Source organism: Gymnogyps californianus, chromosome 2 (assembly GCF_018139145.2).
Source record: "Gymnogyps californianus isolate 813 chromosome 2, ASM1813914v2, whole genome shotgun sequence".
Taxonomy (NCBI): domain Eukaryota; kingdom Metazoa; phylum Chordata; class Aves; order Accipitriformes; family Cathartidae; genus Gymnogyps; species Gymnogyps californianus.
Genome location: NC_059472.1, coordinates 93,669,334 through 93,695,792, shown reverse-complemented (window position 1 = coordinate 93,695,792; position 26,459 = coordinate 93,669,334). Strand labels below are relative to the sequence as shown.

The window sequence follows — 26,459 nt, the reverse complement described above, 5'->3', positions numbered from 1 at the left end:
ACTCAAGATCATCACCTTCCACACTCTGTGTAAGGAGGTCCTTCCCCCTCCTCTCCCTCTCCCATACAAATAGCCCTGCCTTCCATTTCTTCCATCGACAGCAGCTGCTCCTGCACACACCATCCCGAGACTGCTAAAACACTGCTCGAGGGGGGACGGGTCTGGGATTGCTGCTGCTGCCAGGCAGGGCACACAGCTGCTGCAGGCAGCATGGGGCAGCTGCTGCTGCTAGCGGCTTCCATCCCACAAGCAGGAGCTGCAAGCCTGGATCCCTGGGAGGCAGGGGAAGGAAAGGACTTCAGGACTTGGACCACACTTGCTGCTCAAATGGTTCTCCATCACCTTTGGGAAAGGGCAGACGACTCCAAAGATAGATTCTCTGGGGCCAACTCCACGCATGACCTACCTATTGGGATCAACTACTATGTGCAGTTAAAGATGTTGGAAGAAAAAAGAAATTGTATCTTTTGCCGAATTAACTGCATCTCAAGGAGACTTGTACCCAAAGTTCTCATGATCAGGAGTGATAAAAGTATACAAAATCATAGCTGTATTAGTAAGAAATTTTGATATCTTCTTTCTCTTCTTATATACATAAAGGTAAATTGAGTAGGTAAATATAAAACAGTTGTAGTGTGAATATTCCATTTCTTACCAATGACTTACTCTCACTTTACTTTGTTGTGTCTGAACATGGGTAAGAGTAAAAAAGCAAAACTTAGGTTTTATTTAAACATGTAATTCTTATTTTTAGAAGAGTCTGGGCCATTATTATTTGGATGATTTTGCCTAACTCAAGTGTCTTTGAGAAGATTAGCCTGCATCACTACTTTTCCCCTCTCTGCTACATCCAGAATGCTGAAAAGACTTTACAGATATGCAAATATGATTGGAGGTTGCTGAGCAAAGTTGAAACTTCAATTTTTCATGTTTGTGTAGTTTTTCCTGTTTAGTTCTTCATATCAAAGCGGATGCCCAGACGATTTCCAAGCATTGCCAGCCAGTCCGATTTTGTGTTCTCTCTCCCCTTTTGGGAAAGTATAGCTGAGATGACGACTGAGAAACCTAAGCTCTAACAGCTCCATATGAAGCAGCTGCCAAGCTTCAATCTTCTTCCTTCATCTGGCTTTCCCACAACTAACCCTATGGAAATCCAGCCAACTAGCAGCTCAACACTAGGTGAAAACCTAGCAAACTAGCTAGTAAGAAAGAACTACTCAGACCTGTCTGCACCTCTCTTACCTTTTTCCTAAAAAACCCCCAAACTCTGAATGTGCATCTCACGAGATACTGAGATTTAAAAAAAATAATTTACTCCCTCACCCCCTTACCTACTATATCTGAGAAATACTGAAATGAAGGTAGTCATTTTTTGGCTGTAGACTTTTAGTTGCTCCCTGATGAGAATAAAAGCTAGCTGGGATACCTGTGAGAACTAGGGAGCTTACAATTCACCACAGTTATGAAAATTCAGAAGTTGAGGAAGGCTTTACTTCCCCCATTAAGAGAAGAACAGAGTACACACTCATTTTCATCCCTTCCTCTGATGGGCTTTACCTTAACTAACTCTAGATAAAAGTTTCTCTCCATGAATGTAGATATACTGTGAACAAAATTTCAATTGTTTATTGTTCTTCATAATTCTTCAGCTTGTTACACCACATTTTTGAAATATATGAATTCATTTTAAACCAATCAACTAAATGCCTAAGCATTACAAACTTTATCACTGCAATGATGCTGATTTGATCAAAACAGTCATTCCACAGTATCTAACTGACGTAAACGAGACTGATTTGAGGTACAACAAACATTGGGCAGAGCAGTTCTAGGATATCATAGCAATTTCTGCAAAATCTAAATATAAAAAAACCAAACACCAAACCAATTTACCTACCTAACCTCACCCCCTACAAAAAGTTTTTACTCCTTTCTAAGTGAAGCCACAGTACAATTAGAGCAGAATTACAAGAGTATCTGTGAAAACTGGACACATACCAAGGAACTTACTGACCTATAAACAAGGTCTGTAAAAGCACACGATGACCACATAAATATCACTCTGCAACCAACAGAAATCCTCTTTAACTGCTGAGGATTGCCAGGGATGCTGGGGTATCTCAGTTTTCATCCAAAGGCTCCAACAGCCTCCCCAAGGGCCTTCCCTAACCCTGACACAGTGCTGCCAAACTCACTCCTGTGCAGATCCCTCCTCCTCCCTGGGCAGGGGGAGAGCAGGTACAGCGCCTTAGCGAGGGTGCTAGCATCATAGCAGGGCCAGCCAGGGGACAGAGAAACCAATGAGCACATACAACTGGAGGGAAGTGCTTTAGAGATAGAAATATGTAGTCAAACTGTAATTAAAACCCATCAAAAATTGCCTCAGTATATTGGATTTTTCTTTTTGGAGTCTTCAAAGAATATGAAGCCTATCCAAAGAATACATGAAGTACTTACAGTAGGAAGATAGGCTAATATTTAAGTATATTAAAAACTATATTTTAAAAAATCAACACATAAAAGACTGAAACATTTGACGATGTGATCATCAATTTTAACTAAGTTGTTAGAAGATCATAGCATAGCTAATTCTTACACTGGCTAAATATTAAAATATTAGACAAAATTACAGCAAAAATATAGAGATGTTAATGCCAGGTCAACTGCAGACCCACTGAGTGACTTTTATACAGGTTTATCCTGAAATAAATTTTATTTAGTATTACCCCCACCCTTTTTAACCTGAACATATGTAAGTATATGGCCTATTTGTATTACATTACCCTACTAGGTTTGTAATTTATAATACACAATAGTGCAGTAATAATTTCTTCATATTACACTTTAACTGAAAAGAATCTAGAGAGATGTATTACTTTCACTGGGGCCTAAATTTCACCTGCCACAATCTAAAACAATATGATATAAATAAATTTGGTATAAGACTTCATACCAGGAATTTGAAAATAGAAAACATAATAATTTTAAAAAAGCTGGGAATAAATGCAACTCTATTATAAGAATTCACTGTCTTTTCAAAAAGAAAGCTCACACAATTGCAATTATGTCTTTTATTATTTTGTTAAAAAAAAGTGTATTATTGATATGCACAAAACATCTAATAGAGCATGGAGTGCTCCTTAACATTTCATGCATCAATCACTAATCTACTAATATATCTTATTCAATTATAAGATGACATTTCAGATTGGACTATGCCAACAAAACAGTAACAGGGAACCCTTAACTATGACAAGATATAACAAGAGGAATAATGATTTCTTGAAGGTGACCACTGTGCCAGAGTAAAACTTAATACTAGAAAAGAAAGGACTTAAGAGCAAAATATCTTAACATAACATTTTTAAAAGTCCATTTTCTTCCTCAAAGTTTCACAGCAAGCCGAAAAATAAAGATCAGTGAGGGATACTGATTGTTTTGGCTTGTATTACTTTACCAGAAGACTTAGAGCTCAATCTTTAATGTTAGCTAGCTACATCTGTATTTGGAAATGCAAATCAAAAGAAATCTGATTTCCAAAAATGCAGAGCATCAGCACTTCCCCATGAGGTCAATAAACACAGTAGGTATCTAAACCATCAATTGAATAAAAAAATAAAAACCATACCATTGATTTGTCATGTGTCTTAAAGGCAGTCATGCCTGAACAATTTTACCAAGGACATGAGATAAGCAATATGTCTAAATTTCTTTTTTCTCCCTCTCACATATTTAAAAAGGGTTTTTTGCTGCTCCATTGTTTGTGCTCCAAAAGATCATTTCTAAAAACATCCCCCCAACCTAACTGACTATACAAGACCCAACAAAGCTAATGGAACAAAAAGCACTGTCAACGTGCAAAGCAAAGAAACAAGAAAACAAGATGTCTCACTAGCTTTCAATAACAGCAAAGATGTAACTTGTGTTTTGTATAAACTTTTAAATATTTAAAACAGGTTTTCAAGCTAATTGCCTGCACGTGCACAGAAAGTAAAAATAGATGATTCTCTAAACTAAAGAATGCAGAATAATTTGTCATCCTTTGTATTCCGAAATTAAAACAGAAAATCACAAAACACACTTAAATTGTTTGAAATACCCATTATTACCATATTAAGTTTCCCTGAGTGTACTAATATAAGAAAAAAACCTATCTTTGAATTCCTTGGTGAAAGGATGTTGCCCTGCACTGCCACAAATACATCTTCACACAATCACCAACTTTCAGAGAAGCCCTAGCAGGATATTCTTTCGGTATGCTGAAAATTATTTTTAAATTATCTATGTCAATAAAATGTTATGCCTGGTAAAATAAGAATTAGCTTCGCATTTACAGTTGGTTTCAACTCATTCTTGTATTTCTCAAAAGTGTCCACTGAATTTGAAAGCTGTCCAGAAATGCAAGGGATGAGGGGAGAATACAATGTAACAAATCTGTTTACACTGGAGGGGTTTTTGAGCTGACTATCCCAAAACAAAAAAGGATGAGTGAAAATCAGTATTCTTTATTTAAAGTATCTAAGTTTTGTGATATTTTTTTCCAAATGATTGTTTTATACAGTTCTCTAAGCATTTTTTAAAGGATTTCATATATGGATCTAGAGAAAGGTGCTTCACAGTAAGGACCTCAGCAGGAACCAGATCAGAGCTCCACCTTCGTACTGCTTTTCCAATGCCTATCCTAACAGGGCAACGATTAGAATCTCTGAATGTCTGCACAGTGTAAAAGTAATTTCATAAATAATAGTTGAGTGAACTATTCCATAAATAATAATGGCTAACAATGCAGAAAGAGGTATAAAAATCCCTGAATTACAATTTTCAGGTATGTCACAAAACATTTCCTGACTTCTAAAGCAAGAGAACTTACATTCTTTGTAAAACTATACCATCCCTATAAATACAGTTTATTCTCATTATCCTTATAAATGCCTACAATTCTTTTAAATGGTCATTATCTCTTTATCTCTTGGACTCAAATGTGTTTTAGCAAACAGTTCTCAGGACTAAATGGAAGCTATATCAAAAGCTATCATCTTTCTGTTTTGAATTTGACACTCTTTCATTTCTTTAATGTCCCCTTGTCTTACTCATTCAATTCCAGAATAGAAATTTCCAGCTACATCAGTCATTATTTCATCGTGCCTATAGTTTGTTTCTTCTCTAAAATCTTTTCAGTATTCCCTTCAGATACATGATCGTTTTTTTAAATTATTATTTTATATCCTCTTTGTTCCTGTTGTACCACCTTTCATCAATGGCTTGGCCTAGATTCTCCAACTGTGTATACATTGGAAGTCCACTTGGACACCTCTCACATGGAAGTAGCCTGAGAAGGCAGCCAGCCAGTTTCTCCACTCCCTCTCATTCTAGCCCACCTAAAAAACAATATAGCAATCCAAGTTGAAATCTGAGGGACAGCAGTGCTAACACATGGAAGATACTATGCCAGCCAGCACATATTATCTACAGATTCATTATACACCAAGCTTGATTGAAGAGTAATGACAAATGTGTGTGACAAACAGAGAAACCTTGAGAACTTCTTTAGTCCAATATTAGGCCAAGTCTTCTTGGAGTTGCCCTTAGCAGTGTTTAGGTATTCCTATCTGCATCCCAGGCTAAAAACTGTTTAGGAGCCAGCAAGGAAAACGATCAGTTCAAGTTATCTTCCTGCTGTTCATCACTTAGCTTAGCCTCCCGCTTTAGATATGTCCCTCTGAAGTTCTATTTTCTTATATCTTAAGGAATAAATAACTAAGTGTTTCTCTGCAAGTTTTGTACCTTTGCTGCTCGCTGCAATTTTTTTTTTTTAGAGATCACTAATAAATATAAATAAGCACAGATCCTATTACAGAATCTTATGACATCCCACTGTTAACCTTCTGACACAACTACAATGAACCATTAAGCCTACTCTGTTTTCCATCTTCCCAGCCAGTTTCTTAGCAGGCTTTTGAAGCACTACTTACTTTCTTTAGTTGCCTCTTTCAAGGAATATTTTCAAAGAAAATAAATGACAATCTGTACTTTATCCATGTTTCACTGAATTGTGAACATCACTGAGATGTTCAAAGAACTCTTAATACAATAGTAAGGTACTCTCTTTCCTCCTCTTCTTCCACCTCTCCTATGAAGACAGGCTGCGAGAGTTGGGGTTGTTCAGCCTGGAGAAGAGAAGGCTCCAAGGAGACCTTATAGCGGCCTTCTAGTACCTAAAGGGGGCCGACAAGAAGGCTGGAGAAGAACTTTTTATAAGGGCAGGCAGTAATAGGACAAGGGGTAATGGCTTTAAACTGAAAGAGGGTAGATTTAGTTAGATGTAAGGAAGAAATTCTTGACTGTGAGGGTGGTGACGCACTGGAACAGGTTGCCCAGAGAGGCTGTGGATGCCCCCTCCCTGGAAGCGTTCAAGGCCAGGTTGGATGGAGCTTTGAGCAACCTGGTCTAGTGGCAGGTGTCCCTGCCCATGGCAGCAGGGTTGGAACTAGATGATCTTTAAGGTCCCTTCCAACCCAAACCATTCTATGATGCTATGATTAAATCTTAGAACTTCCCAGTTTTCAGATGGGTTCAAATATAGAATATTCTAGTTCAAAGCACTAGTGTTTATGATTAGCCTTTGTTTCTTAAAGGCATCTAAAATATAATAAACTTTAAAGCATTTCAAATTGAAAATACTTACTAAATAAAAACCAAAAGCTTTTTTTATGCATTCTAAGATTGCAAAATTAAGAAAACAGTTACTAGAGCAGAATTAACTGTTTGATAATTTGTGGCCTAATGCATTTTAGTGTGTGTTCTTAAATATGTTTACAATATAAATGGTATGTACAGCAGATAATTTAGATATTTTTGTTTGATTTGAAAAAATGCATACAGTATCACAAATGTACGGCTACTGTATTTATTTTCTTTTAAATAAAAGAATAGTACTTTGCTGTATTATTATCAATAACTTACAGCAGCAGTTTTGGATCACGATTATGCCAGTTTGAATACTGCAACTTCTCTGGCTGGGTAGGAAGTACAGCTATCCCAGGGCAATATAGAATCTGGCTATTCATTAGTTCTCATTGTAAAAAAAAGATATTTTTGCAATCACCTGTAAAATGCAAAGCTGTTTCCAGCTGTTATCTGAGCAGCTAGCTTTAAAAAAAAAAATCTCAGTTTTGCATGTTCTTGAATTTCAAATTCAATTTCCTTGAATTTGAACAATTTTCTCTTCCACAAGTATTGATGGAAAAAAACTGAAATAGTTTGTTTACTAATTCTCTGATATTTTATCCCACCTGTAACAGTCTCCCTGTGAGGATGTTTTGTTGGCTTTTTGTTTTAAGTAGAAAATGTGATCTAGGCAAATCTTCCCTGAGCCATATTAAGATCGTTTTGGTCCATTTTTTACAGATTTTTGTATCAACCTATTAAGATTAATCTTCTTTTCAAGAGAACACAGATTCATAATGACAGTTCCGGCAGCAAACATGCATTCCATCCACTTCACAGCCTTAACACAGATGGGAGATGTAACTTTTTTAAAAATTGAAACAGCACGAGACAAAAAAAGTTGCTGGTTACTCTGCCAGGCACAACTGCAAAAGGCACCGCATGAGGATTTCTGATTGCACTTCACATTTCTGCTGTATTATCAAAAGCTGTTCTGAAGTTCTACAATTTTGACAATGGTGGAAGAAAAAAAAATAATCTCGCTTAACACTTCCGTTCTATCAGTCTGATCTTCACCACATTTTATCCGCGTAGACGTATGCAAAGTAGGTTGAAAGTGAGCCTTGTAAACAGAGCCTTTGCTTCATTGTGCTTCATCTTTCCTAAGTTTTGACGCAGCAGGTATGACAAACGTGTCCTCAGAAATTACATTTGTCTCATGTTGGTACAAGTACTGTAGGAGGACATAACAGCTGATCATTATTGACCCCATCTGAGTAGTGAGGAGAGATTTAGACTCCAGATCCTCAGTCCGTGTAAACTAATGCAACGTCAGAAGAACTGCACAGCTAAGAGCTTTGTGTTTACCAGTGGGCCTGCAGGTGTAATACAAATTTCAGTGAAAATAACAGGCATTTTTCTATCAACTTAGGTTGAGGATTTTATGTCCTAACTGAGTATTTCTTGAGAACTTTCTTCCCCCCCCATTTTTTTTTAAAAAACAAATTTTATCCAGAGTTTCCATTAAAGGTTTTTAATGGAAAACTTCCCCCCCCCCCCCCCCCTTCATTCAGGGACATGAATGAAAGGGTTTGATGAATGAAACCAGAAATGAATTCTGACCCATTCAGGGACAGAATTAAAAAAAGGAAAAAGCATGTGTCTGTCTCCCTCCCCAGGGACACATCCTCTCCCTCATTGTCACTTCCAGAAGGCTGATAAAAATAAGTCTGTCCTTAAAGGAGCAGTTGGTTAGGCCATATTATAACCTAGGGTTGGGGAAGTGGGGAAAGCAATGAGACCACTCTTTTCAAAGTAGCTACCTTTTACACCAGCTTAGCTGTGTCAAAAGTCTACACCAACATAGCATCCAACTGAGGCATCTCTGTTGTAAGTAGTGGAGGATGGCAGAAGGCAGAAGAAGGAAGAAACCAGTCACTTATGCCTTATGTTCTCAGGAAAACAGCCTTAAAACTCAAGCAAACCCTGCATTTAAATTCTGATTTAATATTATGATGATCTATTGACATAAACCAATATGGCCCTGAAGATGAGAGATTTTCACAAGAAGTTCTCGATCCTGGAGCACCACGTAAAGTAACAATAATCTGTACCAGAAACTGCACAAGCAACGGGGTGGGGGGGGAGACAAAAACCAGAACAGTATGGCATAACAGGTCAGTTTTCCACATAATACAGACCATCCAGTCTACCATATTCCTTAACATGTTTACATTTATATTAAGCCAGAAAATATAGAAAAATGATAAGTTGGCAACAATTCAGAATATTATTTTAGTTAAGATTAAAGAAGCTGAAGAACTTGAAAATTAGTAATACAGATGGAAAATTTGATGGTAGGTTAAAATGTTGCAACACTGCATAAGGGAAGTAATAATGTGAACTCTTAAGTAATAAGATCTAAATCAAATGCAACTTCTGAAGGAAAAAAAACCCGAAGGTGTCTTTATGGTTGATTAAATGAAAACTGTTTTACTCTTTACTCTTAGTGATTTGCTAAATGCATACACAATAGAAGATACAAAATTACACGCTGCTGCATTTGACAAAAAAGTTTAACCAGTAATTTCAGAAGTTAGGCAGGCTTTACAAAGGACTAACCCATTTCATAGGCTTTTGTTTGCACTAATAAAATACTTGGTTGCTTTCCAGATCACTCAGCAGAGATCAAGCCACCATCCAAGTGCAATGTACAAACACACTGAAAAAGGAAGTTCCTGTCTTAGGGCTTTTTTTGGAATCACATTTTACTACTTAACCAAAACAAAAACAAACAAAAGGAGGGCTCAAAGCTGCTTCTGTCCTTCCAGGATGCTAAAAAGAAATCTGAAAAACTGTAACACCTCACCCCAACTCTCCTTTAGTTATACTGTCCACTCTAATTCACACAGCAATTAACTTCTGCAACTCTCCTCTTAATTTTGCTTTTTAAGAGGTTATATGCATAGCTTGTGGTCCACCTGGACAATTAATGTGGTTCACACTCAACACACCTTTGTCAACTGCTATGCTCTTCCCATGGGACTCTTGAGGGTGGCCTAATGAGTTGCGCTGGTGACAGTGGGCTGTTCCTCATGCACAGCTCAACACTCAGGCACATACAGGGAGAGGGCAGAAAGTAACTGGGAGAATTTGGGAGGGAAATGGGTGAGCTCCTCTCACCCTAAGGAACAGCGAGTGGCTGAGCTCCTTTCAGCTTGGCTTAGTATTGTATTGAGAACGTATGTTTCTCCCCAGTTCCAGTTGCCGCCATAAGCACTTCTACACTTGCTTGGTTCCTGTTGAGACTAAAGCTGTCAGACACTTAACCAAACAACAGACACTATTTTTCTTGGCTGTTAGAGTGGATTTTTGGTTTTCCAAATCTGTGGTTTTTAATCCCATAAGCTGCTTTGGGTAAGGGAGAGAACAGGTAACAAACAGAACTTAAATTCAGGTATTTTTTTCCTGATGCCTGGCTTTTCTTTTGGTGCTAATACCATTGTTTTGAGATAAAAACCAGCACCATTATCCAACTGAAAAATTAGCAGACACCCTTGTTCCTTGTAGGGTGATATACTGCAATCATCTTTGTATTGTCAGACAGCCTGCTGCTCCTGCAAGTTATTCATCTGAACTAATATGTGTAAGGAGGGCAATGCTAATGCCACTGTGCACACTGGTGGTGCTTCTCTGTCTAACAAGTGATGTAATTCACTGCATTTCTTGTATTTCTTCTCTTCCCGTACGCCAGCCACCAGCCTGCCTTATTCTAATTATAACAACATATGCAGCTAGATGTGCTTTTCTTGCTCATTTTATACTTTGAGCTTTGCATGCCTTTCTGCCCAAAATCTCCCTTCTTGTGGCATTTATTCTCAATTACATCCACATGTTGGACATTGTTAGCTGACTAAAAACTGTAGCAACTATAGGGTGACCCAGAAAAAAAAAGATACTAGTATTTGCCAAGCAATGGTATTCACCTGGTTTATGATCAAGTTTTGCAGAAGGTGAACAATCAATTCAGTCTTTTAGTCCTTTCTAAAATTGCAAGACAACTCCCTAGTCTAGTGTGACTGACAGATTAGATCCCCTTTACAGTTTCACTTCTTGTGTACTCTATTAAATAGAACTTTCCTGAATATTATGAGTGTACTATGCCTAAAACATTTGCAATAAAATTTCAAAGCTATTTTTTTATTCTATTTTGATGAAGGAAGCTTTCAAAAACTTTAAGGGTCTCAGAACCTATTGTTAGACATGAGGCCACTTTTTGTCTGGCCTAGTTTTGAGTAATATGCATTGGTTGTAGGTGCCATTAATATCTTTTCCACAACATTTCAGTTCTCTGGTAGTGTTTTTCTGTTTCATTCACCCATTTCAGGATCACTTCTATTAACTTCTAGTAACAGCTGATGATCACCACATATTTCAAAAAACCAGAACCACAGCAACATTCGTTCAGTGACCCATTCCCAATTCTTCCATATATCACCCTTCTTAGACTTGTATGCAGTATATTACTCCATCGACTCTGTTTTCAAGGCCAAGCCTTTAAAATATGAACATTCAATATAATAGTGGTCTTTGTTAAAAAATATACTTTGGATAGAAGCTAGATTTTAGTGTGTTGAAACCACCAACTCCCAGAGCAAACATTACTGTTATTGTATTCCCCTAGTACCCCTGCATATTTGTATAAATATTTGCTAGTTGCCTTTTCTGAGGCTGTAGGAACTTTGGAACAAGAACTGCATCATGGCAGTTCATCTCACGAAAAGCAGGACTAGGTGCTACAATAATACTAATATTTCCTAGTAGTTGCAGTCATGGGATTTTCCTATGGATACAAGTTTTTTTTCCTGGTGTGTACTTTTATTATAAATGAAATAAAAAAAATAAAAATCGAGGCTGGGGAAAACTAAGAACAGACTAAACGCTGAAGAGTTTCACCATCCTGAACTAGGACTAAAAAATGAACACAGTGTTCCTAATCTCAAAATTAGGAACACTGTTTTCATATTAAAATTTTAAATGATTTTTCCAATATGACTTTAAAAAAAAAGTCAAAAGCTAAATCAGCTTTACTTAAAAGTTGTCTAAAAATTTTTTGAACTGTAATATGTGTTTTTCTAGAATCTTTCAAAATTATGCTTTCCAATTAGTGATTTCTGTTTTGACTGAGTTTTTCCAACAAAAGTGTCTTGATAAAAAATTGCTAAACCAGCTCAAGTTATTTTTCAAAACGTGCTTTTGTCTTCCTGACAGCATCCTCCATGTGGAAGTAGGAACTCTTAAAATTAAGAGAAGGTGTATGTGGAGGAGGTGGGAAGTTTGGAAAGAGTGCTCCAAATGCCAGATCTATCATCTGTATTATTAATATGTCAGATCTGGTGCGTATGAAGATGAGGGTACGAATTTGATGGCGTTTCTGTGCCATGAATACCTCTCATGATGTATGATTCCTGAGGTGGTGTTGCAAATGTGATGAGGTGTCCATTTAAGACAGAAGAATGTCCTGAGTAAGGAGCCAAATGGGATCCTGAACCGCGACAGCCCCATTGCAGGGGAGGGAGGGAAGCATCGATTTACTACATTTTTAATGAATAGCAGTGTGAAGTTGAAAATAAAAACAGCACGGAGAAGAGCACAGCTTTAATGAAGAGACAGAGAATGTGTCAGCTCAGGAAGCTCCAAGGCCAGGCTAGCTCTAGGAGACAGGGCTGCCTCTCTTGGCTTCTCTCTAAATAAAGGTTCACTCTGGCCATGCAGAATGGCTGAGTCAGAGCCTGGGCTTTCGTGAGAAAGATATCTGTCCAAAAAATTCTAAAAAGCTAGGAAAAGAGACTGATGTCAGATATAAATGCAAAGTATTTTTCTTTTGCAACTTCGTTTCCAAGTTTTATAATCAGAGAATTACTGCATGATTTGGATGTTACCCCCAAAAGTGTTGCAGATGAGCATAACTGCCTGCAAAGCCATAATAAATTTGGATATTTAGCATCCGTTTCCCAGCAGACTGCACAGCTCAGCTTGGGACTGGCAGCAGTGTATCAGGACAGAGAGGGAAAGCCTCAGTTAATGTACTTGTACTAGTATACCTCCAGCAGCAGACAGAAGGTGGAAACATATTGTGTATTTTTGGGCAACCACGTATTGTGACTATCTCCTTGGCTCTCCTTTTTTTGCTCTGCACCTTAAGATCTCGTGAAAACGTAAGTGTGAGAAAAATCTCATATTGTCATCAGCCCTAGGGCCAGTCAATAGCTTTCGATGTTAGTTGCCCAGACAAATGCCTAAAAAGAGCTGAAGGAGGTGGTGGCAGTTGAGGAAATTGTGACATCTCAGTGAAACAGATAAATGCACCTCAGCTAATATTCTATGTGTCACTACCATTCCTGTGCAGGTCCTTCCACTTCCACTTGATGCCCTGTAACTGGGCCCTTGCTGTACCACTATTACCAGAGTGAAAGGTTGGTGGGAATGATGTAATCATTTGTGGGTACTGATCTACCCAAGAAGGTCCTTTGTGTCCCAATATTTTTTCTGAATGCCATGAGGCAAAAAGACAAGACACCAAAGGCAGTGCTTATCAATCACTTCACTAGGAACAATACCATACTCCAGAACACATATTAATTATCACAAAACCATCACACGCGCAAACACACTCCTCTACCTCACCTACTCAGAAAACTCATATACTGGCATCTCTTGCATTTTCCCCTCCAGCTTTGTTTACATCCTCTGAGATTTACATTCCTTCTTTAGCCCATGCAAAGGAAGAGATATTCCTGGCATCCGTGTGTGCATTACCATGGTTACCTAGTTCATCTGCAGCAAAATGGGTTGGTCCATGACCTGACACTGCAGCTCCAGGAGCATACTGCTCCCTTGTCCACTGCTTTTCAGCCTCTCCCGCTGCAGCTGTTTTTTCAGAAAATCCGAATGCAAGCAACAGTGGGGCACCCAACACAAACTCTCCCAAAGTCTTCAACACTTTTTTTTTTGCCTATATAGTTTGTCTCTAAGTGTGTTTTTTGGCAGGCCAAGTCCTTGGTTTTCAAGCAATTTTTCCAGCAAGCTGTCATCAATAGCATACCTGCAGGTTTTACCTGCTGCATTTTGTTTGAGGATGCAGTGTTACACTTGAAAATTTAGCCTCAAAAGCATGCTTACGAGAACACCTGTGACTACACAACAACCTGGGTCTGTCAGGGAAGAACAAAGGTTTGGGGCACAAGAATGAGGACCATGAAGTCTTAAGTGAGGGTCTCAGCTGGATGGGGGGAACAAACAGCTTCCTCCCACAAAAGCAGTTTGGGTTTCACAAATAGTATCACAAATTTTACAGCACAAGTTGAATAAACTGTCATCTACTGAGATATTAGCAAACCAGGCATCAAACCTAAATAAGCTCTCAATATCAAATGAGGTATAAACAACAAAATATTGATAAAATATGACGACAGAATTCAATCCAGGCAGAAGGCGTACGTGTCTCCACAACTGGCTCAAATTTTCACTGAAACAAAACTTATCAACTTCATTTTTTTAAGCAACATCATTCTCACAGGTTTTTTTCCAGGCAATATTTATAACAAAATAGATACGTGAACTGTTATGAAGAATCCCTGCTCACATCGTTCATCTATTCTCATAATTTATGTTTCTAATATTCATACCAATTTTGGCCTATTTAAATAAACTTAAAGCAATGATGTAATCTGTGGAAATGGTACACTGAATATGTGTACCACACAATGTCAAGGCAAACACAGATGTATCTTATGGTGATTCTGAAAACACAAATACCAATGAATCTCTGCGAGGAAAGCAAAAGCTAGCAAAATTCGAAATGGCTTTGTAGTCATATAGTTATGTAAAATAAAGTTGTGAAGTTCTCCAGACTTGATTTAACATGGCTGAAACAGAGTGGGTAATTGGTTTGCATCTGGACAGCAGAAAAGATCAGTCAAATGAAAAATCTACACAAAAATGACCGACTCGTACACATACCTTTTCCATTTATTGTTAATGCTGATGCAATTGTGGCTGTTACTGGCACTGGCAATTGTGGCACTAATGGATGTATCCTTGGTCGGCTCCCCATCCTAGCACGTTCGGCACCAGGTCCTAATAAAGCTCCCACTGGTTTTTCTGCTGCTACTTCTGGTGCTACAGAGTCATCTTGATCCTGCTCTATATGGTCCATTTTATCTGGGCTTTCATTCTGGAAGCCATCAACTGTTGTCCGGCTCTTAATTGGGCTTTTGGGCACTAGGATTTTAATACCTGATTTTGCAAGGTCCATATTTTTCCTTCCAGAAAGAGATGGTGAATTGTTTTTCCGGAACTTCTGGGTGGCAGAAAAGAGTTGATTATTTTTTGACTCATGGTCTTTACCCATAACTAAAGATTTAGTAGATGTCTTTGAAAAAGAGCTATTGGTAGATCTAGAAATTTGTTTTCTGGCATTATTTGGAGAGGTCCTGTTTGTCCTGGTTAATGTGCTTTCTTTCTGCTTTTCATTGTGGCGTCTGTTAAATTCATGTATATATTCCTCACAATTAACAAGGTGCTGTTCTGGCTCCCAAGTATCGTCTTCACTGTCGTATCCTTTCCATCGCACCAAATACTCTGTTTTTCCCTTCTTGTTTTTCCTCTTGTCAACAATTCTCTCTACCTGTTAAAAAGCAAAAATTAAACATTAGACATGGGCAGATATACAACTCAAGTGAGCAACTTGCATGCAAATAATTTGTTAAGTGTAGACAGATTTAAAAATACTCTTGTAGTTTTGTAATTCTGTATTGTAGCTCTATAGCTTACAGTCTTTCACTGCTGACTGGAAAGTCCTCTCTTTAAACTACAGATTGTTACTTCCGTCTCATAAAAGATGTTCTAAAATACCAAAATTGTTCTTCAGTAAGTATTTTGCATGCACAAGAATCTGAATATGACACATTGCAGTTGACAGTCAGCACTGGCCCCAGCAAAGTTTTGACACCAACTTCAACGTGGATAGGATTTCCCTCTCTGAATATAGAGATCATGTTTAAATATGCTGTATTTATACAGCATATTTACCTTACAAGACTTATCAATTTGATATTGTTTGAATAATTTCCTTGCTCAGCATAAGGTATACGTGAGAATCTCTTACGTACAGTGAGCTATCCTTTAGCTACCAGGGACGATATGGTACAGCTCAGAAATTGGGGCAAATACAGAAGATTTTTTTTTAGATTTGTTGTTCTTGTGAAGACAGAGAACTTGTTTTGGCCAGAGTCTTTGAAACACATACTTGAACAAATCACCATGCCTCACTTATCTGCAAATAGAGATGATATTTATGTCACAAGTATTAAGCATGCACATGCTACAACTGCATGTGGGACCTACAGGCTAGAGGAATTCAGGCACTGGGGTAAAGCAGACAGGGAAGACAGCAGCAGCTGCAGGGACAGAGGCTCATGCCTCGTACCAAAACTCATGCCAGTCATGCTAGTCCTGCAGAAAGGGAATTCTTTTACAGAAAAAGAGATGTAAGTGCAAGGCTAGTCTTAGGATTTCCCCTTTTTATTTCATTTTTCCTCCCCAGGCTGATCCTTCTGGTAAATCCTCCAGCCCGCTTCATTTCAGTTATGGGACCAACATAGCTTTCTATCTTCCTTTTGGTTATTAAAAAAAAAAAGGGGGGGGGGGGGGGGGCGGGGGGGCAGGGATAGGACTATCACTTATTAATTTAACTCCTAGTCCCTCATGAACAAAGACCATGCATGTAAGCTAAGATCACACATACCTAGGAGAACCTCTGAAGAGCAGTAACATTTACCAGTAGCATTAATCAAATGGAACGTCTACAGAACAGTTTGGAAGGATGGAAGGAAAATACGGGTATGTATGGTATACATATATATGATATACATATATGGTATATGATTCATTACGGAATCATATGGCTGTTGACAACAGATTCTCTTAAGAGTGCACCTCAGTTTTATATGTGGCATGTTATCATAATGTACTGCCTGGTTTTCAACAGTGAGGTTAAATGATTACTATTATTATAATCTCAGCAGTAATATAACCACACATCCTACAACTTCATGCGATACCCTGCAGGTGTTCTACTATGCTGTCCTGTCATTAGGATGTTGCACAGCTCTGTTTGCATAGGTCTTAAAAAACCCAACCAAAACAGCAACACACAAATAAAAACCAAACACAACCTAGCTCCACCTTTACCTTGTTACTCAATTGTACAATTCAATACATTTTATAGAGAGTAATGCAATATAAATTGTCCAAATATTATTTAAAATGTTAAAATACATTAAAACTGTTTTTATTCTGGTTATTTCACTTTCTAGTAAAGTTAATGGACTTAAAAAAACCCATGCAGCTAGAAAAATGAAACTACTGTTTTTCCTTGAAACTGTATTTAAGAACATCTTAACAAAAATGCTACCCCAAATAAGAAAGTCATTATGGAGAAATATGCCTTCAAATTTTTTTTAGTAGAGACTGAGTAAAAAGACCTGCAAGTATTAAGCCAGAAATGTTAGATTAAAAAATAAAAACAAACTCATGAATCAAACTTGATATATTGTCAAAAAAAGCAGTTACTGCTATAGTCTTGCTTATCCTCTCTCCCTCTCTCGACCTTCTAAAACAGATTTTAAAAACACGATTCTCAGAGAAAGATCTCTACTACTAGCAAGGTATTTTTACTTTCTAGCAGGAAATCTTTGTAACAAACAGCATCGATTACCGGGCACAAAGTTCTACTAACGTCTTTCAATACTGAAAGGCCACCCATTAAGGACATGCCCTTTTCAAGTAGGAAGCCATCTCTCTCATCCAAAAAAAACAGACACCTTGCAGAGATAACAGATGAACTCTAGAACAGGAGATGCAAAAATCCATTCCCAACCTGATGATTTATAGAGGAAACAGGAACGCATAAAGAAAACCATTATATTTAGCTGTATTGTCCAAACCTGCAACAAAGCCTACTTTGACATTGCTCTTTTTGATTAAAAGGACACTTTTTTCCTAACCCTTTAATTCTTCTTGAAGACATCTTATTTCTATTTTATTTACAACACAAAAATTATAGCAATTAACCTGTGATACACAATTTATCATGTGGCTTCAGAGCTTTAGTGAGGGACTTTTTGGATTGCCTCAGCTTGATTAGTCTAACTCCCCTAGGACCACTTGAAAAACAGCTCAGGAATATTCTGCTTCAATACTTTTGCTGGTGATAACAGCTACATATGTCTTTCTCATCCAGATTTGGGAAGAGGAAACTGGAATGCTTCCACAATGTACAGCGGGTTTGGCTATAGAACAGGAATAGGAATATTCATCCTGATCTAGTGGTGTATTTAAACTCGATTTCGTGACAAAAACAGAGACCACGACCTTGTACTTCTCCTCTTTTCCTACTGAAAAAGAAAGCTTGCCCAAGTCATCTGTTTCTATTTTGACATACAGCGGTGACATGACATGAAATATAATGAAAGACATCTCAAAGTCTTATGTTAGAAGATACTAATGACTTACATCCAAATATTAAAATGAAAAAAGATGACGACTGTTCTGACATGAAAAAAGCCTACGTTCCTACTTCCTGACACATCAGTTACAGTGCGGTTTGATGACACAGCTAACTTGTTGGAACAGCTAGGTAACATCCATACGGGCAGCATTGCTTCTCCCCCCGCTATTGTTACCCTGGAGCTAAGCTGGTGCTTTTCTGATCTTATGCTGAGTTGGTTCAGAGAGTTAAAAACTGGCAAAGTGCTCCTAGGCACCAGGGCAAGAGCTAGACCACACCTTTAGCCATGATCACGCCAGAAGTGCTGGCGACAACTGGTTCCCGCCAACTACCATTTCTACAGCATCCAGTGCCTTCTGCCACAGGGTAATATTTATTTTTAGTAATTAAAAGGTTCTGCACTGCCAGGATTTGCTGCTAATGGTTAGTTTTCAAGTGTTGTGGAAGAATCAGAACAAAAAAGAAAATTATATGAAAAGGAAAGATAAAACAAGTGTGAGGGGAAGTTATCAGGCAAACTATCTAGGTGGCAAAGGAGAACATCTCCCAGTTTATTTTAGCATGCTAAGTTATCACTTTCCCCACATGGGGTACTGATCAATGACACTCAAAAATTCAGCCCACAGAAAAACAACGCACTGCTCAGAGGTATAATCCAACAGGGGATTGCCCAAATTACAAACCCACACACCATAATTATATCTGAGATTTTCCGTCTGTAAAATGGTAAATTTCCCTTCTTTCCATGAATGTGGTGAGAATCAGTTCATGTTTGCTTTCTCCCCCTGAAGAAGCAGATGCTTTGATTTTAATTGCTTTTGTTAACAAAATATACTGTATTTATACTTTTTAAAAAAACGGGCAAGAACAAGGTAAGGTTGCAGGCCAAAGTGCTGTTTGGCTACAGCTGCACCAGGTAAAAACAGCAACACTGCAACTGCTACTCCCCATCCTGTGCTCAGAGACAACAGCTCCTCCCCATCTGTCAGCACAACTTCTTGTGTAATTATTCCCTAACGTAGTTCTGTCAAAGTGACCTGGTTCAGATATTAAGAATACCTGAGCTAATGTAGGCATCCTGAAATAACTGGTTTGGAGAGCAGCCACAAATGCGGTATTTTCCGACACAGCTAAGAGGACTGCAGCTTCCAGCAGAGGACAACAAACACCTACGGGCAGGACAGGTACAGTAACCTCTTCGTTCTGCTACGGTCAGAAAAAGGACACGCAATCTTAATCCACGATGAAAGATCTTTAGTTCAGGTCAATCAAAGTAAGGATGAAATTCAAGAGGATGTTCTCAGTCTAAAGCATTGTAATTTGGGCACATTTGTAAACTCTATGTAAGGCATACTCTCTGTGCGTGTATGTGTGTTTATATACATGTTTTATACGTACAAAAAGATCATACTTTAACAGAAGATTTGAAGAGATTGAACTAGAGGTACAGCTGTCAAGGGAGGGGAACAAAAAACAGAATGAGCAAAATAAACATATAAGTAGGCATGTAAATATTCAATAAGTGCTGCCTTGTTTATCATAAATCCATTTTCCATTCCCATGATGTTCCTCTCTGTCCTCACATTCATGTCAGGCTAAATTAATTTAAAGTTAACAGAATACAATCTATTTGACTTCATACTCTATCTGTTGTCTGTAAAATACAGGAGAAGGCCTTGTTCTGTTAGCTGAAGGCTATGTTCACATTAGTGTTTTGGTTCAGAGCAATAGTGCAATTTAGAAGCAAATCCTTCTCCCCTCCGCACTATTCCCACTTACTGTGCAACGGTTTTATTCACAGACCAGTTTTTGTATACGTGATGTGGATTCTTTATGGAGAAATATAAACTGGACATGGTGTTACCAATGCAATGGTATTATCTGTCATGCTTCAACCCCTCAGGGGGCACACAGGTCCAAGCAAATAACAGCTCTGAACAGTTTCAACACACGTTGTGCATGGATATTTGATCCTGAGAGGCTCCACTAAATCTAGTCCAAAATAAAAGTGCCACACAGCAGAATACGTAGAGGTGGGGGTCACAGCACCAACTGCTTCACTCTACTCATTTTCTCCAAATAAGCCAAATTACTACTGTAGACATTCCCCAATTCAGAGCCTGAAGCTAGAATAAATGCAAGTCTTGCACGCATGTATGTGCTACATGTGAACAGTCACCCTTGGTTAAATTGGAAACTGTTCCATGTACAAATGGAACCTAAATGATCATCCATAAGCAATCAGCAATGTTTATGAATGACTATATCCTCTATTTATTAAAATCTTGCAGACGTCAATGATAAACAGTATTCAAATACTTCTTACTGTAAATAAAAGGAGAAAGTAGTTTTGGGAAGACAGTTATTCGAAAATAAATTTGATGAGGATGTCAAAATACACCTGAAGGTCTGCAAAATGTGCACTAAAATCTTCAGTGTACACATTTTATTAGCAAATACATAATTTCCAATAGTATGACTTAACGCCAGTTCAGAGCATTACTCACTGCAGTTAGCACCAGCAGGTAAATTTCAAAACCAGCTCAACACACATACATTCAGAATACTAAAACCATAGTATTGTATGGTTTAAGTTTGAATAACATCGTTAAAAAGTTACACTAGGATACCGTATAAATCCCAGAGTTCGTCTTCACTGCAGCTCCATGTTACTCCATTTGCGTTAGCCTGGGAACGAATGTCACCCTGCTGCCACATGCTCCTGGAGCTGACTGATTTGATTAGCAGGACAGAGTGATTGGATTAACAGTCAATGAACTGTTGTAAACTGAGCTGCTGCATCCTTATGGCATGACTGGCCAGAGTGTCTATACAGTCCAGGACTCTCCGGCTATGATGACTATTACACATATATTGTTCTGGAAGCCAGAGCTGTACAAAATAAACACGGATCAGATGTGGGCACATTATTGCCTTTCTGTCAAATTACCTACAGCAGATGATACAGCTTTCATGTTACTTTTGAGACAGCTCTGAGATGAGGGATGATACTTGATCCGGCCCAAGGCCTGCCAATACAGAGTTCAGCTACTTGACTGTCTTCTGGCAATCGGGACTAGCAGGATGAGTTTGTACAGGATGTCACTGCTTAAGCCCAGCCAGCAACTAAGCACCATGCAGCCGCTCGCTCACTCCCCCCACCCAGTGGGATGGGCAAGAGAATCGGGAAAAAAAAAAACCAACCTTGTGGATTGAGATAAAGACAGTTTAATAGGACAGAAAGGAAGGAAAAATAATGATGATGATAATAAAAAAATGACAATAATAATACTAACAGAATTAGAATATACAAAACAAGTGATGCACAATGCAATTGCTCACCACTCGCCGACCAATGTCCAGTCAGTTAGTTCCCAGCAGTGATCTGCCCCTCCCAGCCAACTCCCCGCCAGTTTATGTACTGGGCATGACATCATATGGTATGGAATATCCCTTTGGCCAGTTTGGGTCAGCTGTTCCAGCTGTGTCCCCTCCCAACTTCTTGTGCCCCTCCAGCCTTCTTGCTGGCTGGGCATGAGAAGCTGAAAAATCCTTGACTTCGTAGAAACGCTACTTAGCAACAACTAAGAACATCAGCGTGTTATCAACATTATTTTCCTACTAAATCCGAAACACAGCACTATAGCAGCTACTAGGAAGAAAATTAACTCTATCCTAGCTGAAAGCAGGACACAAGATCATCACTTTACAACCTGCAGCTGCTCCCAGCCTCTTTTTGAGGAAGCAGTGTGTGCAGTGAAGTTGGAACATATTTATGTTATGAACAGGAGTCACATAAAGGGCTAATACACTTCCAGTGGTCCTTCATGCTAGCAGTGCAATAAATGGAACCGTATATCTCAACCTTCCTTCCAAAAATTAAATAACTGAGTGTCATGGTTTAACCCTAAAACAAATATTAAGATTTCTCTTTTTCCCTAGCTTTTTTTCAATCAAAGACTGTCCATTCTTTTAGGATTCCTGTGCACAAGTCATTCAAGAGCTAACTTTGTGGCTATCTACAACGTTCAATTAATACACTGGCCTGCAGGTCATAAATAAAGTTTTAATTCACCCTCTGTATAAATTTCTAATCAAGTTGCCTATAAAAATACAATTGTCTCAGTCAAGCTCATAATTTATCATCAACTTTATGTCTTACATACTTCCATAGTCTTAACAAAGACAATAGACAAAATAATTTAATTACCACATTCTCATCAATGCCAATGGTTCCAGGGAATCACAGCTGTGGCACGTGCCATGCCTGGCTGCACAGCCACCTCCTGAAAAGGCACTTTAGGAAGTTTTATGCCTCGCACTTACATTCAACAAACTGAGTATCACTGTACCTGCAACTCTTATGATTTATTGAAAAATACAGTTCGCAATCAGAAAAAAGATCTTACTAAGACGCCTTTTCCATCGAGGACACCAGGGAAATGGGTGGGGAGGGAGGGCCTGTGGCACAGTCACTTTGCTCTAGAGAATTAACTCACTGGAGAAAGAGTTTGCCTGAGATTTACTTCCTCACAAGTCGCCACTGATGATTGATGCTAAAATATCAGCATCACAGATCTTTCCAGATACAATTTACATAGAAATAATCACAGCAAGTTGTGGTGCAAGTTATAGCCTACTGCAGAATTTATCAACTGCTTTACCCTAATTATAGTTATCTCGCTATTGCAAAAATGGTTAGAAAATCTTACTCTCATCAACTCACTGTTCATAACTGTTCTAACCTTTTATTTACAAAGAGATAAGACACACATTTTCTATTTTGCACAAAAGCAGAATGAAAATACATGAAACGCTGTTAATATCTATACAAATACTGAATATAAACAAACGCCCGCAACAATGTATTCTTACCAAACATGCACTGTTTTCCTCCTTTTCAAATAAGAACAAGTAGCATCAAATAGGCTTATCTTCTTAAATGGAAATTACCCTAATCAGAAGAAACTATTAAAAACTACTAGCATTTGATTTGAGATACACATTTTGGGCAGTCAAAGCTATTACATAAGTATTACTGTGTTATTAAGTTATTAAAAATTTTCTCATCACTAGTTACTAGAAAATCTCAGCATCACCCACACATAGAATTCCAAAGGAAATTCTTCCCATCTTCAATTCATTTGTAAAAGCTATATCCCATTAAGCAAATCCTGGATCTTTTTTTTCCCCAGAGGTAAATATTCTGTCTGCACTTGTCAAATTCTGTTGCTGGTATCTCTCTGCTGCAGTCACGCAAAGTGCACGTCCCAAACTTGGTGCAGCCAACACTATCCCAAAGAAAAAAAATATAGAAAACTGAAATGTATATTTATTATTGGCAACTATGGCAACATGAAAGACAAAACTCTCACCCAAAGATGACCATGTTTTGGGATGTGATAATTCAGGAAAATGTAGTAATAAATTAAAGCTACCTCACAGTAACAGCTTCAACAGCTTGACTACTATTTACTTAAAGGATAAGGCCAATAGAAATATTGTCACTTTATCCTTCAGCTAGAATAATACAGAGTAGCAGATGAAGAATTCGTCAACATTAAGCATCAAGATTACAGACTTTTGCTTTCAAAGCAGGAGAAACTGAACCTTCAACAGTGCTCAATTACAAAGACTCTATAAAGACAAGTGACTGATAAAGATTCAAAGTATTTTATCTAAAAAGATTGCCTTAAGGAGACAGTAGGCCACAGCAGGCCACAGCAAAACTGCACTCCAGATATGTTAGAGAACACTTTGTCATGGCTAAGAAAACTTCAGAAATGGGAAGTGTAACAAGAAAGAAGAGAAAGAAAATCACAGGACAGTTGAAGAGTGAACTTTGTATGCTGCACTTAATTTATCAAATTCCACTTAATTCTACAATAACACTTTTACCTATCAACACCAAACAAGGCTTTTCAGCAGCCTACTGCTTGCAGAAGGGACAGTGACATGACTCTGCTACTGTAGATCACTTGACCAAACCTCAGTAAGAAGGGACACAGACCTAATATAAGCTCTTAGAAGCTTATTCAGTAGCAGTCTCTTCTTCCTTTTTTCTCTTAGAGGTCCTGAAGTACTTGTCCTACATAAAGATAGTAGCGACAAGCTTTCTTTGGAATCACTGCATCCAAGAAGGCACAATACACACTTACGGCCTCCTACCAGGCTCCTCTCACCCTTGCACCAAAAGCTTATTTCAGCAAGACATAATTCAAGCTTCTGGACAGAAGACCATGACTGCATTTTTGTTTTCAAATACAGGAAAACACACTAAACAATTCCATATCATAGTTAAGAAAAACATTATTTACTGGCTCGTTCTGTGTTCCTTACCTCAACTCCAACATGTCCTAGAAGAATGTGCTGTATGAGCACGGGTCCCCAGTCACTCTGCCTGCAATATGACTTCTCTCAATACTTGATCTAATCCCATCTAGAAAAGCTGGTGATATGGAAATTTCCCCTAATTAATCAACCTCAATGCTGCACAGCTGCCTCTTAGTTCTGACATTCTGTTTCTCTGTGGGATTTATTAGTAGATGAACTATTTTTCCAGTTGGAAAAAGGCATTTCTCTGTTTTAGGTCTCAAGTCCCTCTCCTCTGTCTCCCCAGCTTTTAGTCTGAACCTAAATTCTTGTTTCTTATTTAATACCACTGCAGCTTCCATGACTCCACTCTCCCATTTTCTTTTGGAACCAGGCTGTGGGGTACAAATAAAGCTGTGGTATCACTGGTAACTCTCTGCTTGGAAAAGATTCTTCCAGCTTGCAAGGTTTTAAAGTTTATTCATAAAAACAGAGGAGTTTTATAATGTTCTTCCAGTCTGTACCTTCCTAACAACAACAACAAAATTCAGAGTACATACAAATAAGTTCATGATCTTTGGCACATAATTAACTTTTTACTAGGCCTGCACATAGCACATTAGTAGTACAAGTTTTGCAATAAGCTATGTGTTCAAATTACTTTCTTATTTCACCAATATTTGTAATTTTAAGGGCTTCCTAAGCCTCATCCTTTCATCCTTCAAACATGCCAATCAGAAATAAAATTTGCCTACATTGTATCACTGTTTTTAACATACATATACCTCTTCCTGATACATTTTGGGAAAATTGTAATTATTGAAATATATTTTCATACAAATGTATCTAATGCTTTAGGCATGATACATACTTCTTAACGTCAAATCACTAGTCATTCAACCTAACACATTACGTTGATATTACAAGTTCTGAGTCAAAGGGACTGATGCCTATAAGATTTTCTTCTATTGTCTTTTGAAAATATGCACTGTCTTAAGCTCCGTTATTTACTGATCCTATCCACCATCAGTTCATACGTGCATACTAAAAGTAACAGACACTAGATATTAATTTGATGACTGATGTTCGTTGATAAAACATGTTGTCCCATCTCAAAATCCCTCATGCTTTGGCAATAACAACAAACAGCATGAAAAGCAAAGTGGTTTAGGCTTGGAAAAGGGCAGCTTCATTAACAGCAGTTTCTGTTGAGACAGTTAAACTCATTTTTCAATAATTCAGATTTTTTTTTTTTTTAAAAAGCTGGGTAGCAGCAACTTCTCTATTACATGGTTAACAAGAATTTCTGAAGTAATATAAAAAAACTTCTTCAGAAGAATCTTCTATTCACTACCCTCTGGAATGAAGTAAGATAAGGAAAAATACACACCGTTTCCAGAATCAGGTAATAAAATAAAAGAAGTTATCTGTTACTGAAAACATTTATTCTTGCCCATTATTTTTGTCCAGAAAACATTGTCTCAAAATTGGCTGTAGCATGAAGTAGCCATTGCACTCTTGATAAAATGCTTAAAAACTTTGTCTTCTAAGGTCACAACGCAGATATTAAGGAAACCTAAACTATTTGTTCTGCAGATTTTGCCAATACTCTTTAAAGTCTGTGGAAAGCCAGAGTTTTTTTCCTAAAAAGAACCATGTCTGAAATCTTCATTTAGGCAGAAATGGCATGACACTACAACTTGTTAAAGTCCATCCTCAAGAACAAAGGAACCAAGAGTTACCTTCTACAAGCACAAATTTCCTTCTCTACTTGCATTCAAGTCTTTCCCTCTGCAGAGAGGTCATATGAAATCATCTGTCAACTATTATTACTACAAAAATATTGTAAGTAAACTAGCACGTGCTGTTTTGCAGAGGAAGAACATATTTTTCTATATTTTCCACCAGA

General features: G+C 38.0%; 1 protein-coding gene across 2 annotated transcripts in view; it reads right to left on the bottom strand.

Annotated features, from left to right (window-relative positions):
- Nucleotides 1-26,459, bottom strand: part of CDYL (chromodomain Y like) — a 105,803-nt gene that overhangs the window by 42,187 nt on the left and 37,157 nt on the right. For both annotated transcript variants that reach the window (XM_050891264.1, XM_050891265.1), the window contains exon 2: nt 14,689-15,355. In XM_050891264.1, coding sequence (XP_050747221.1) covers nt 14,689-15,355 — 667 coding nt within the window. The remainder of the gene's footprint in view (nt 1-14,688; nt 15,356-26,459) is intronic.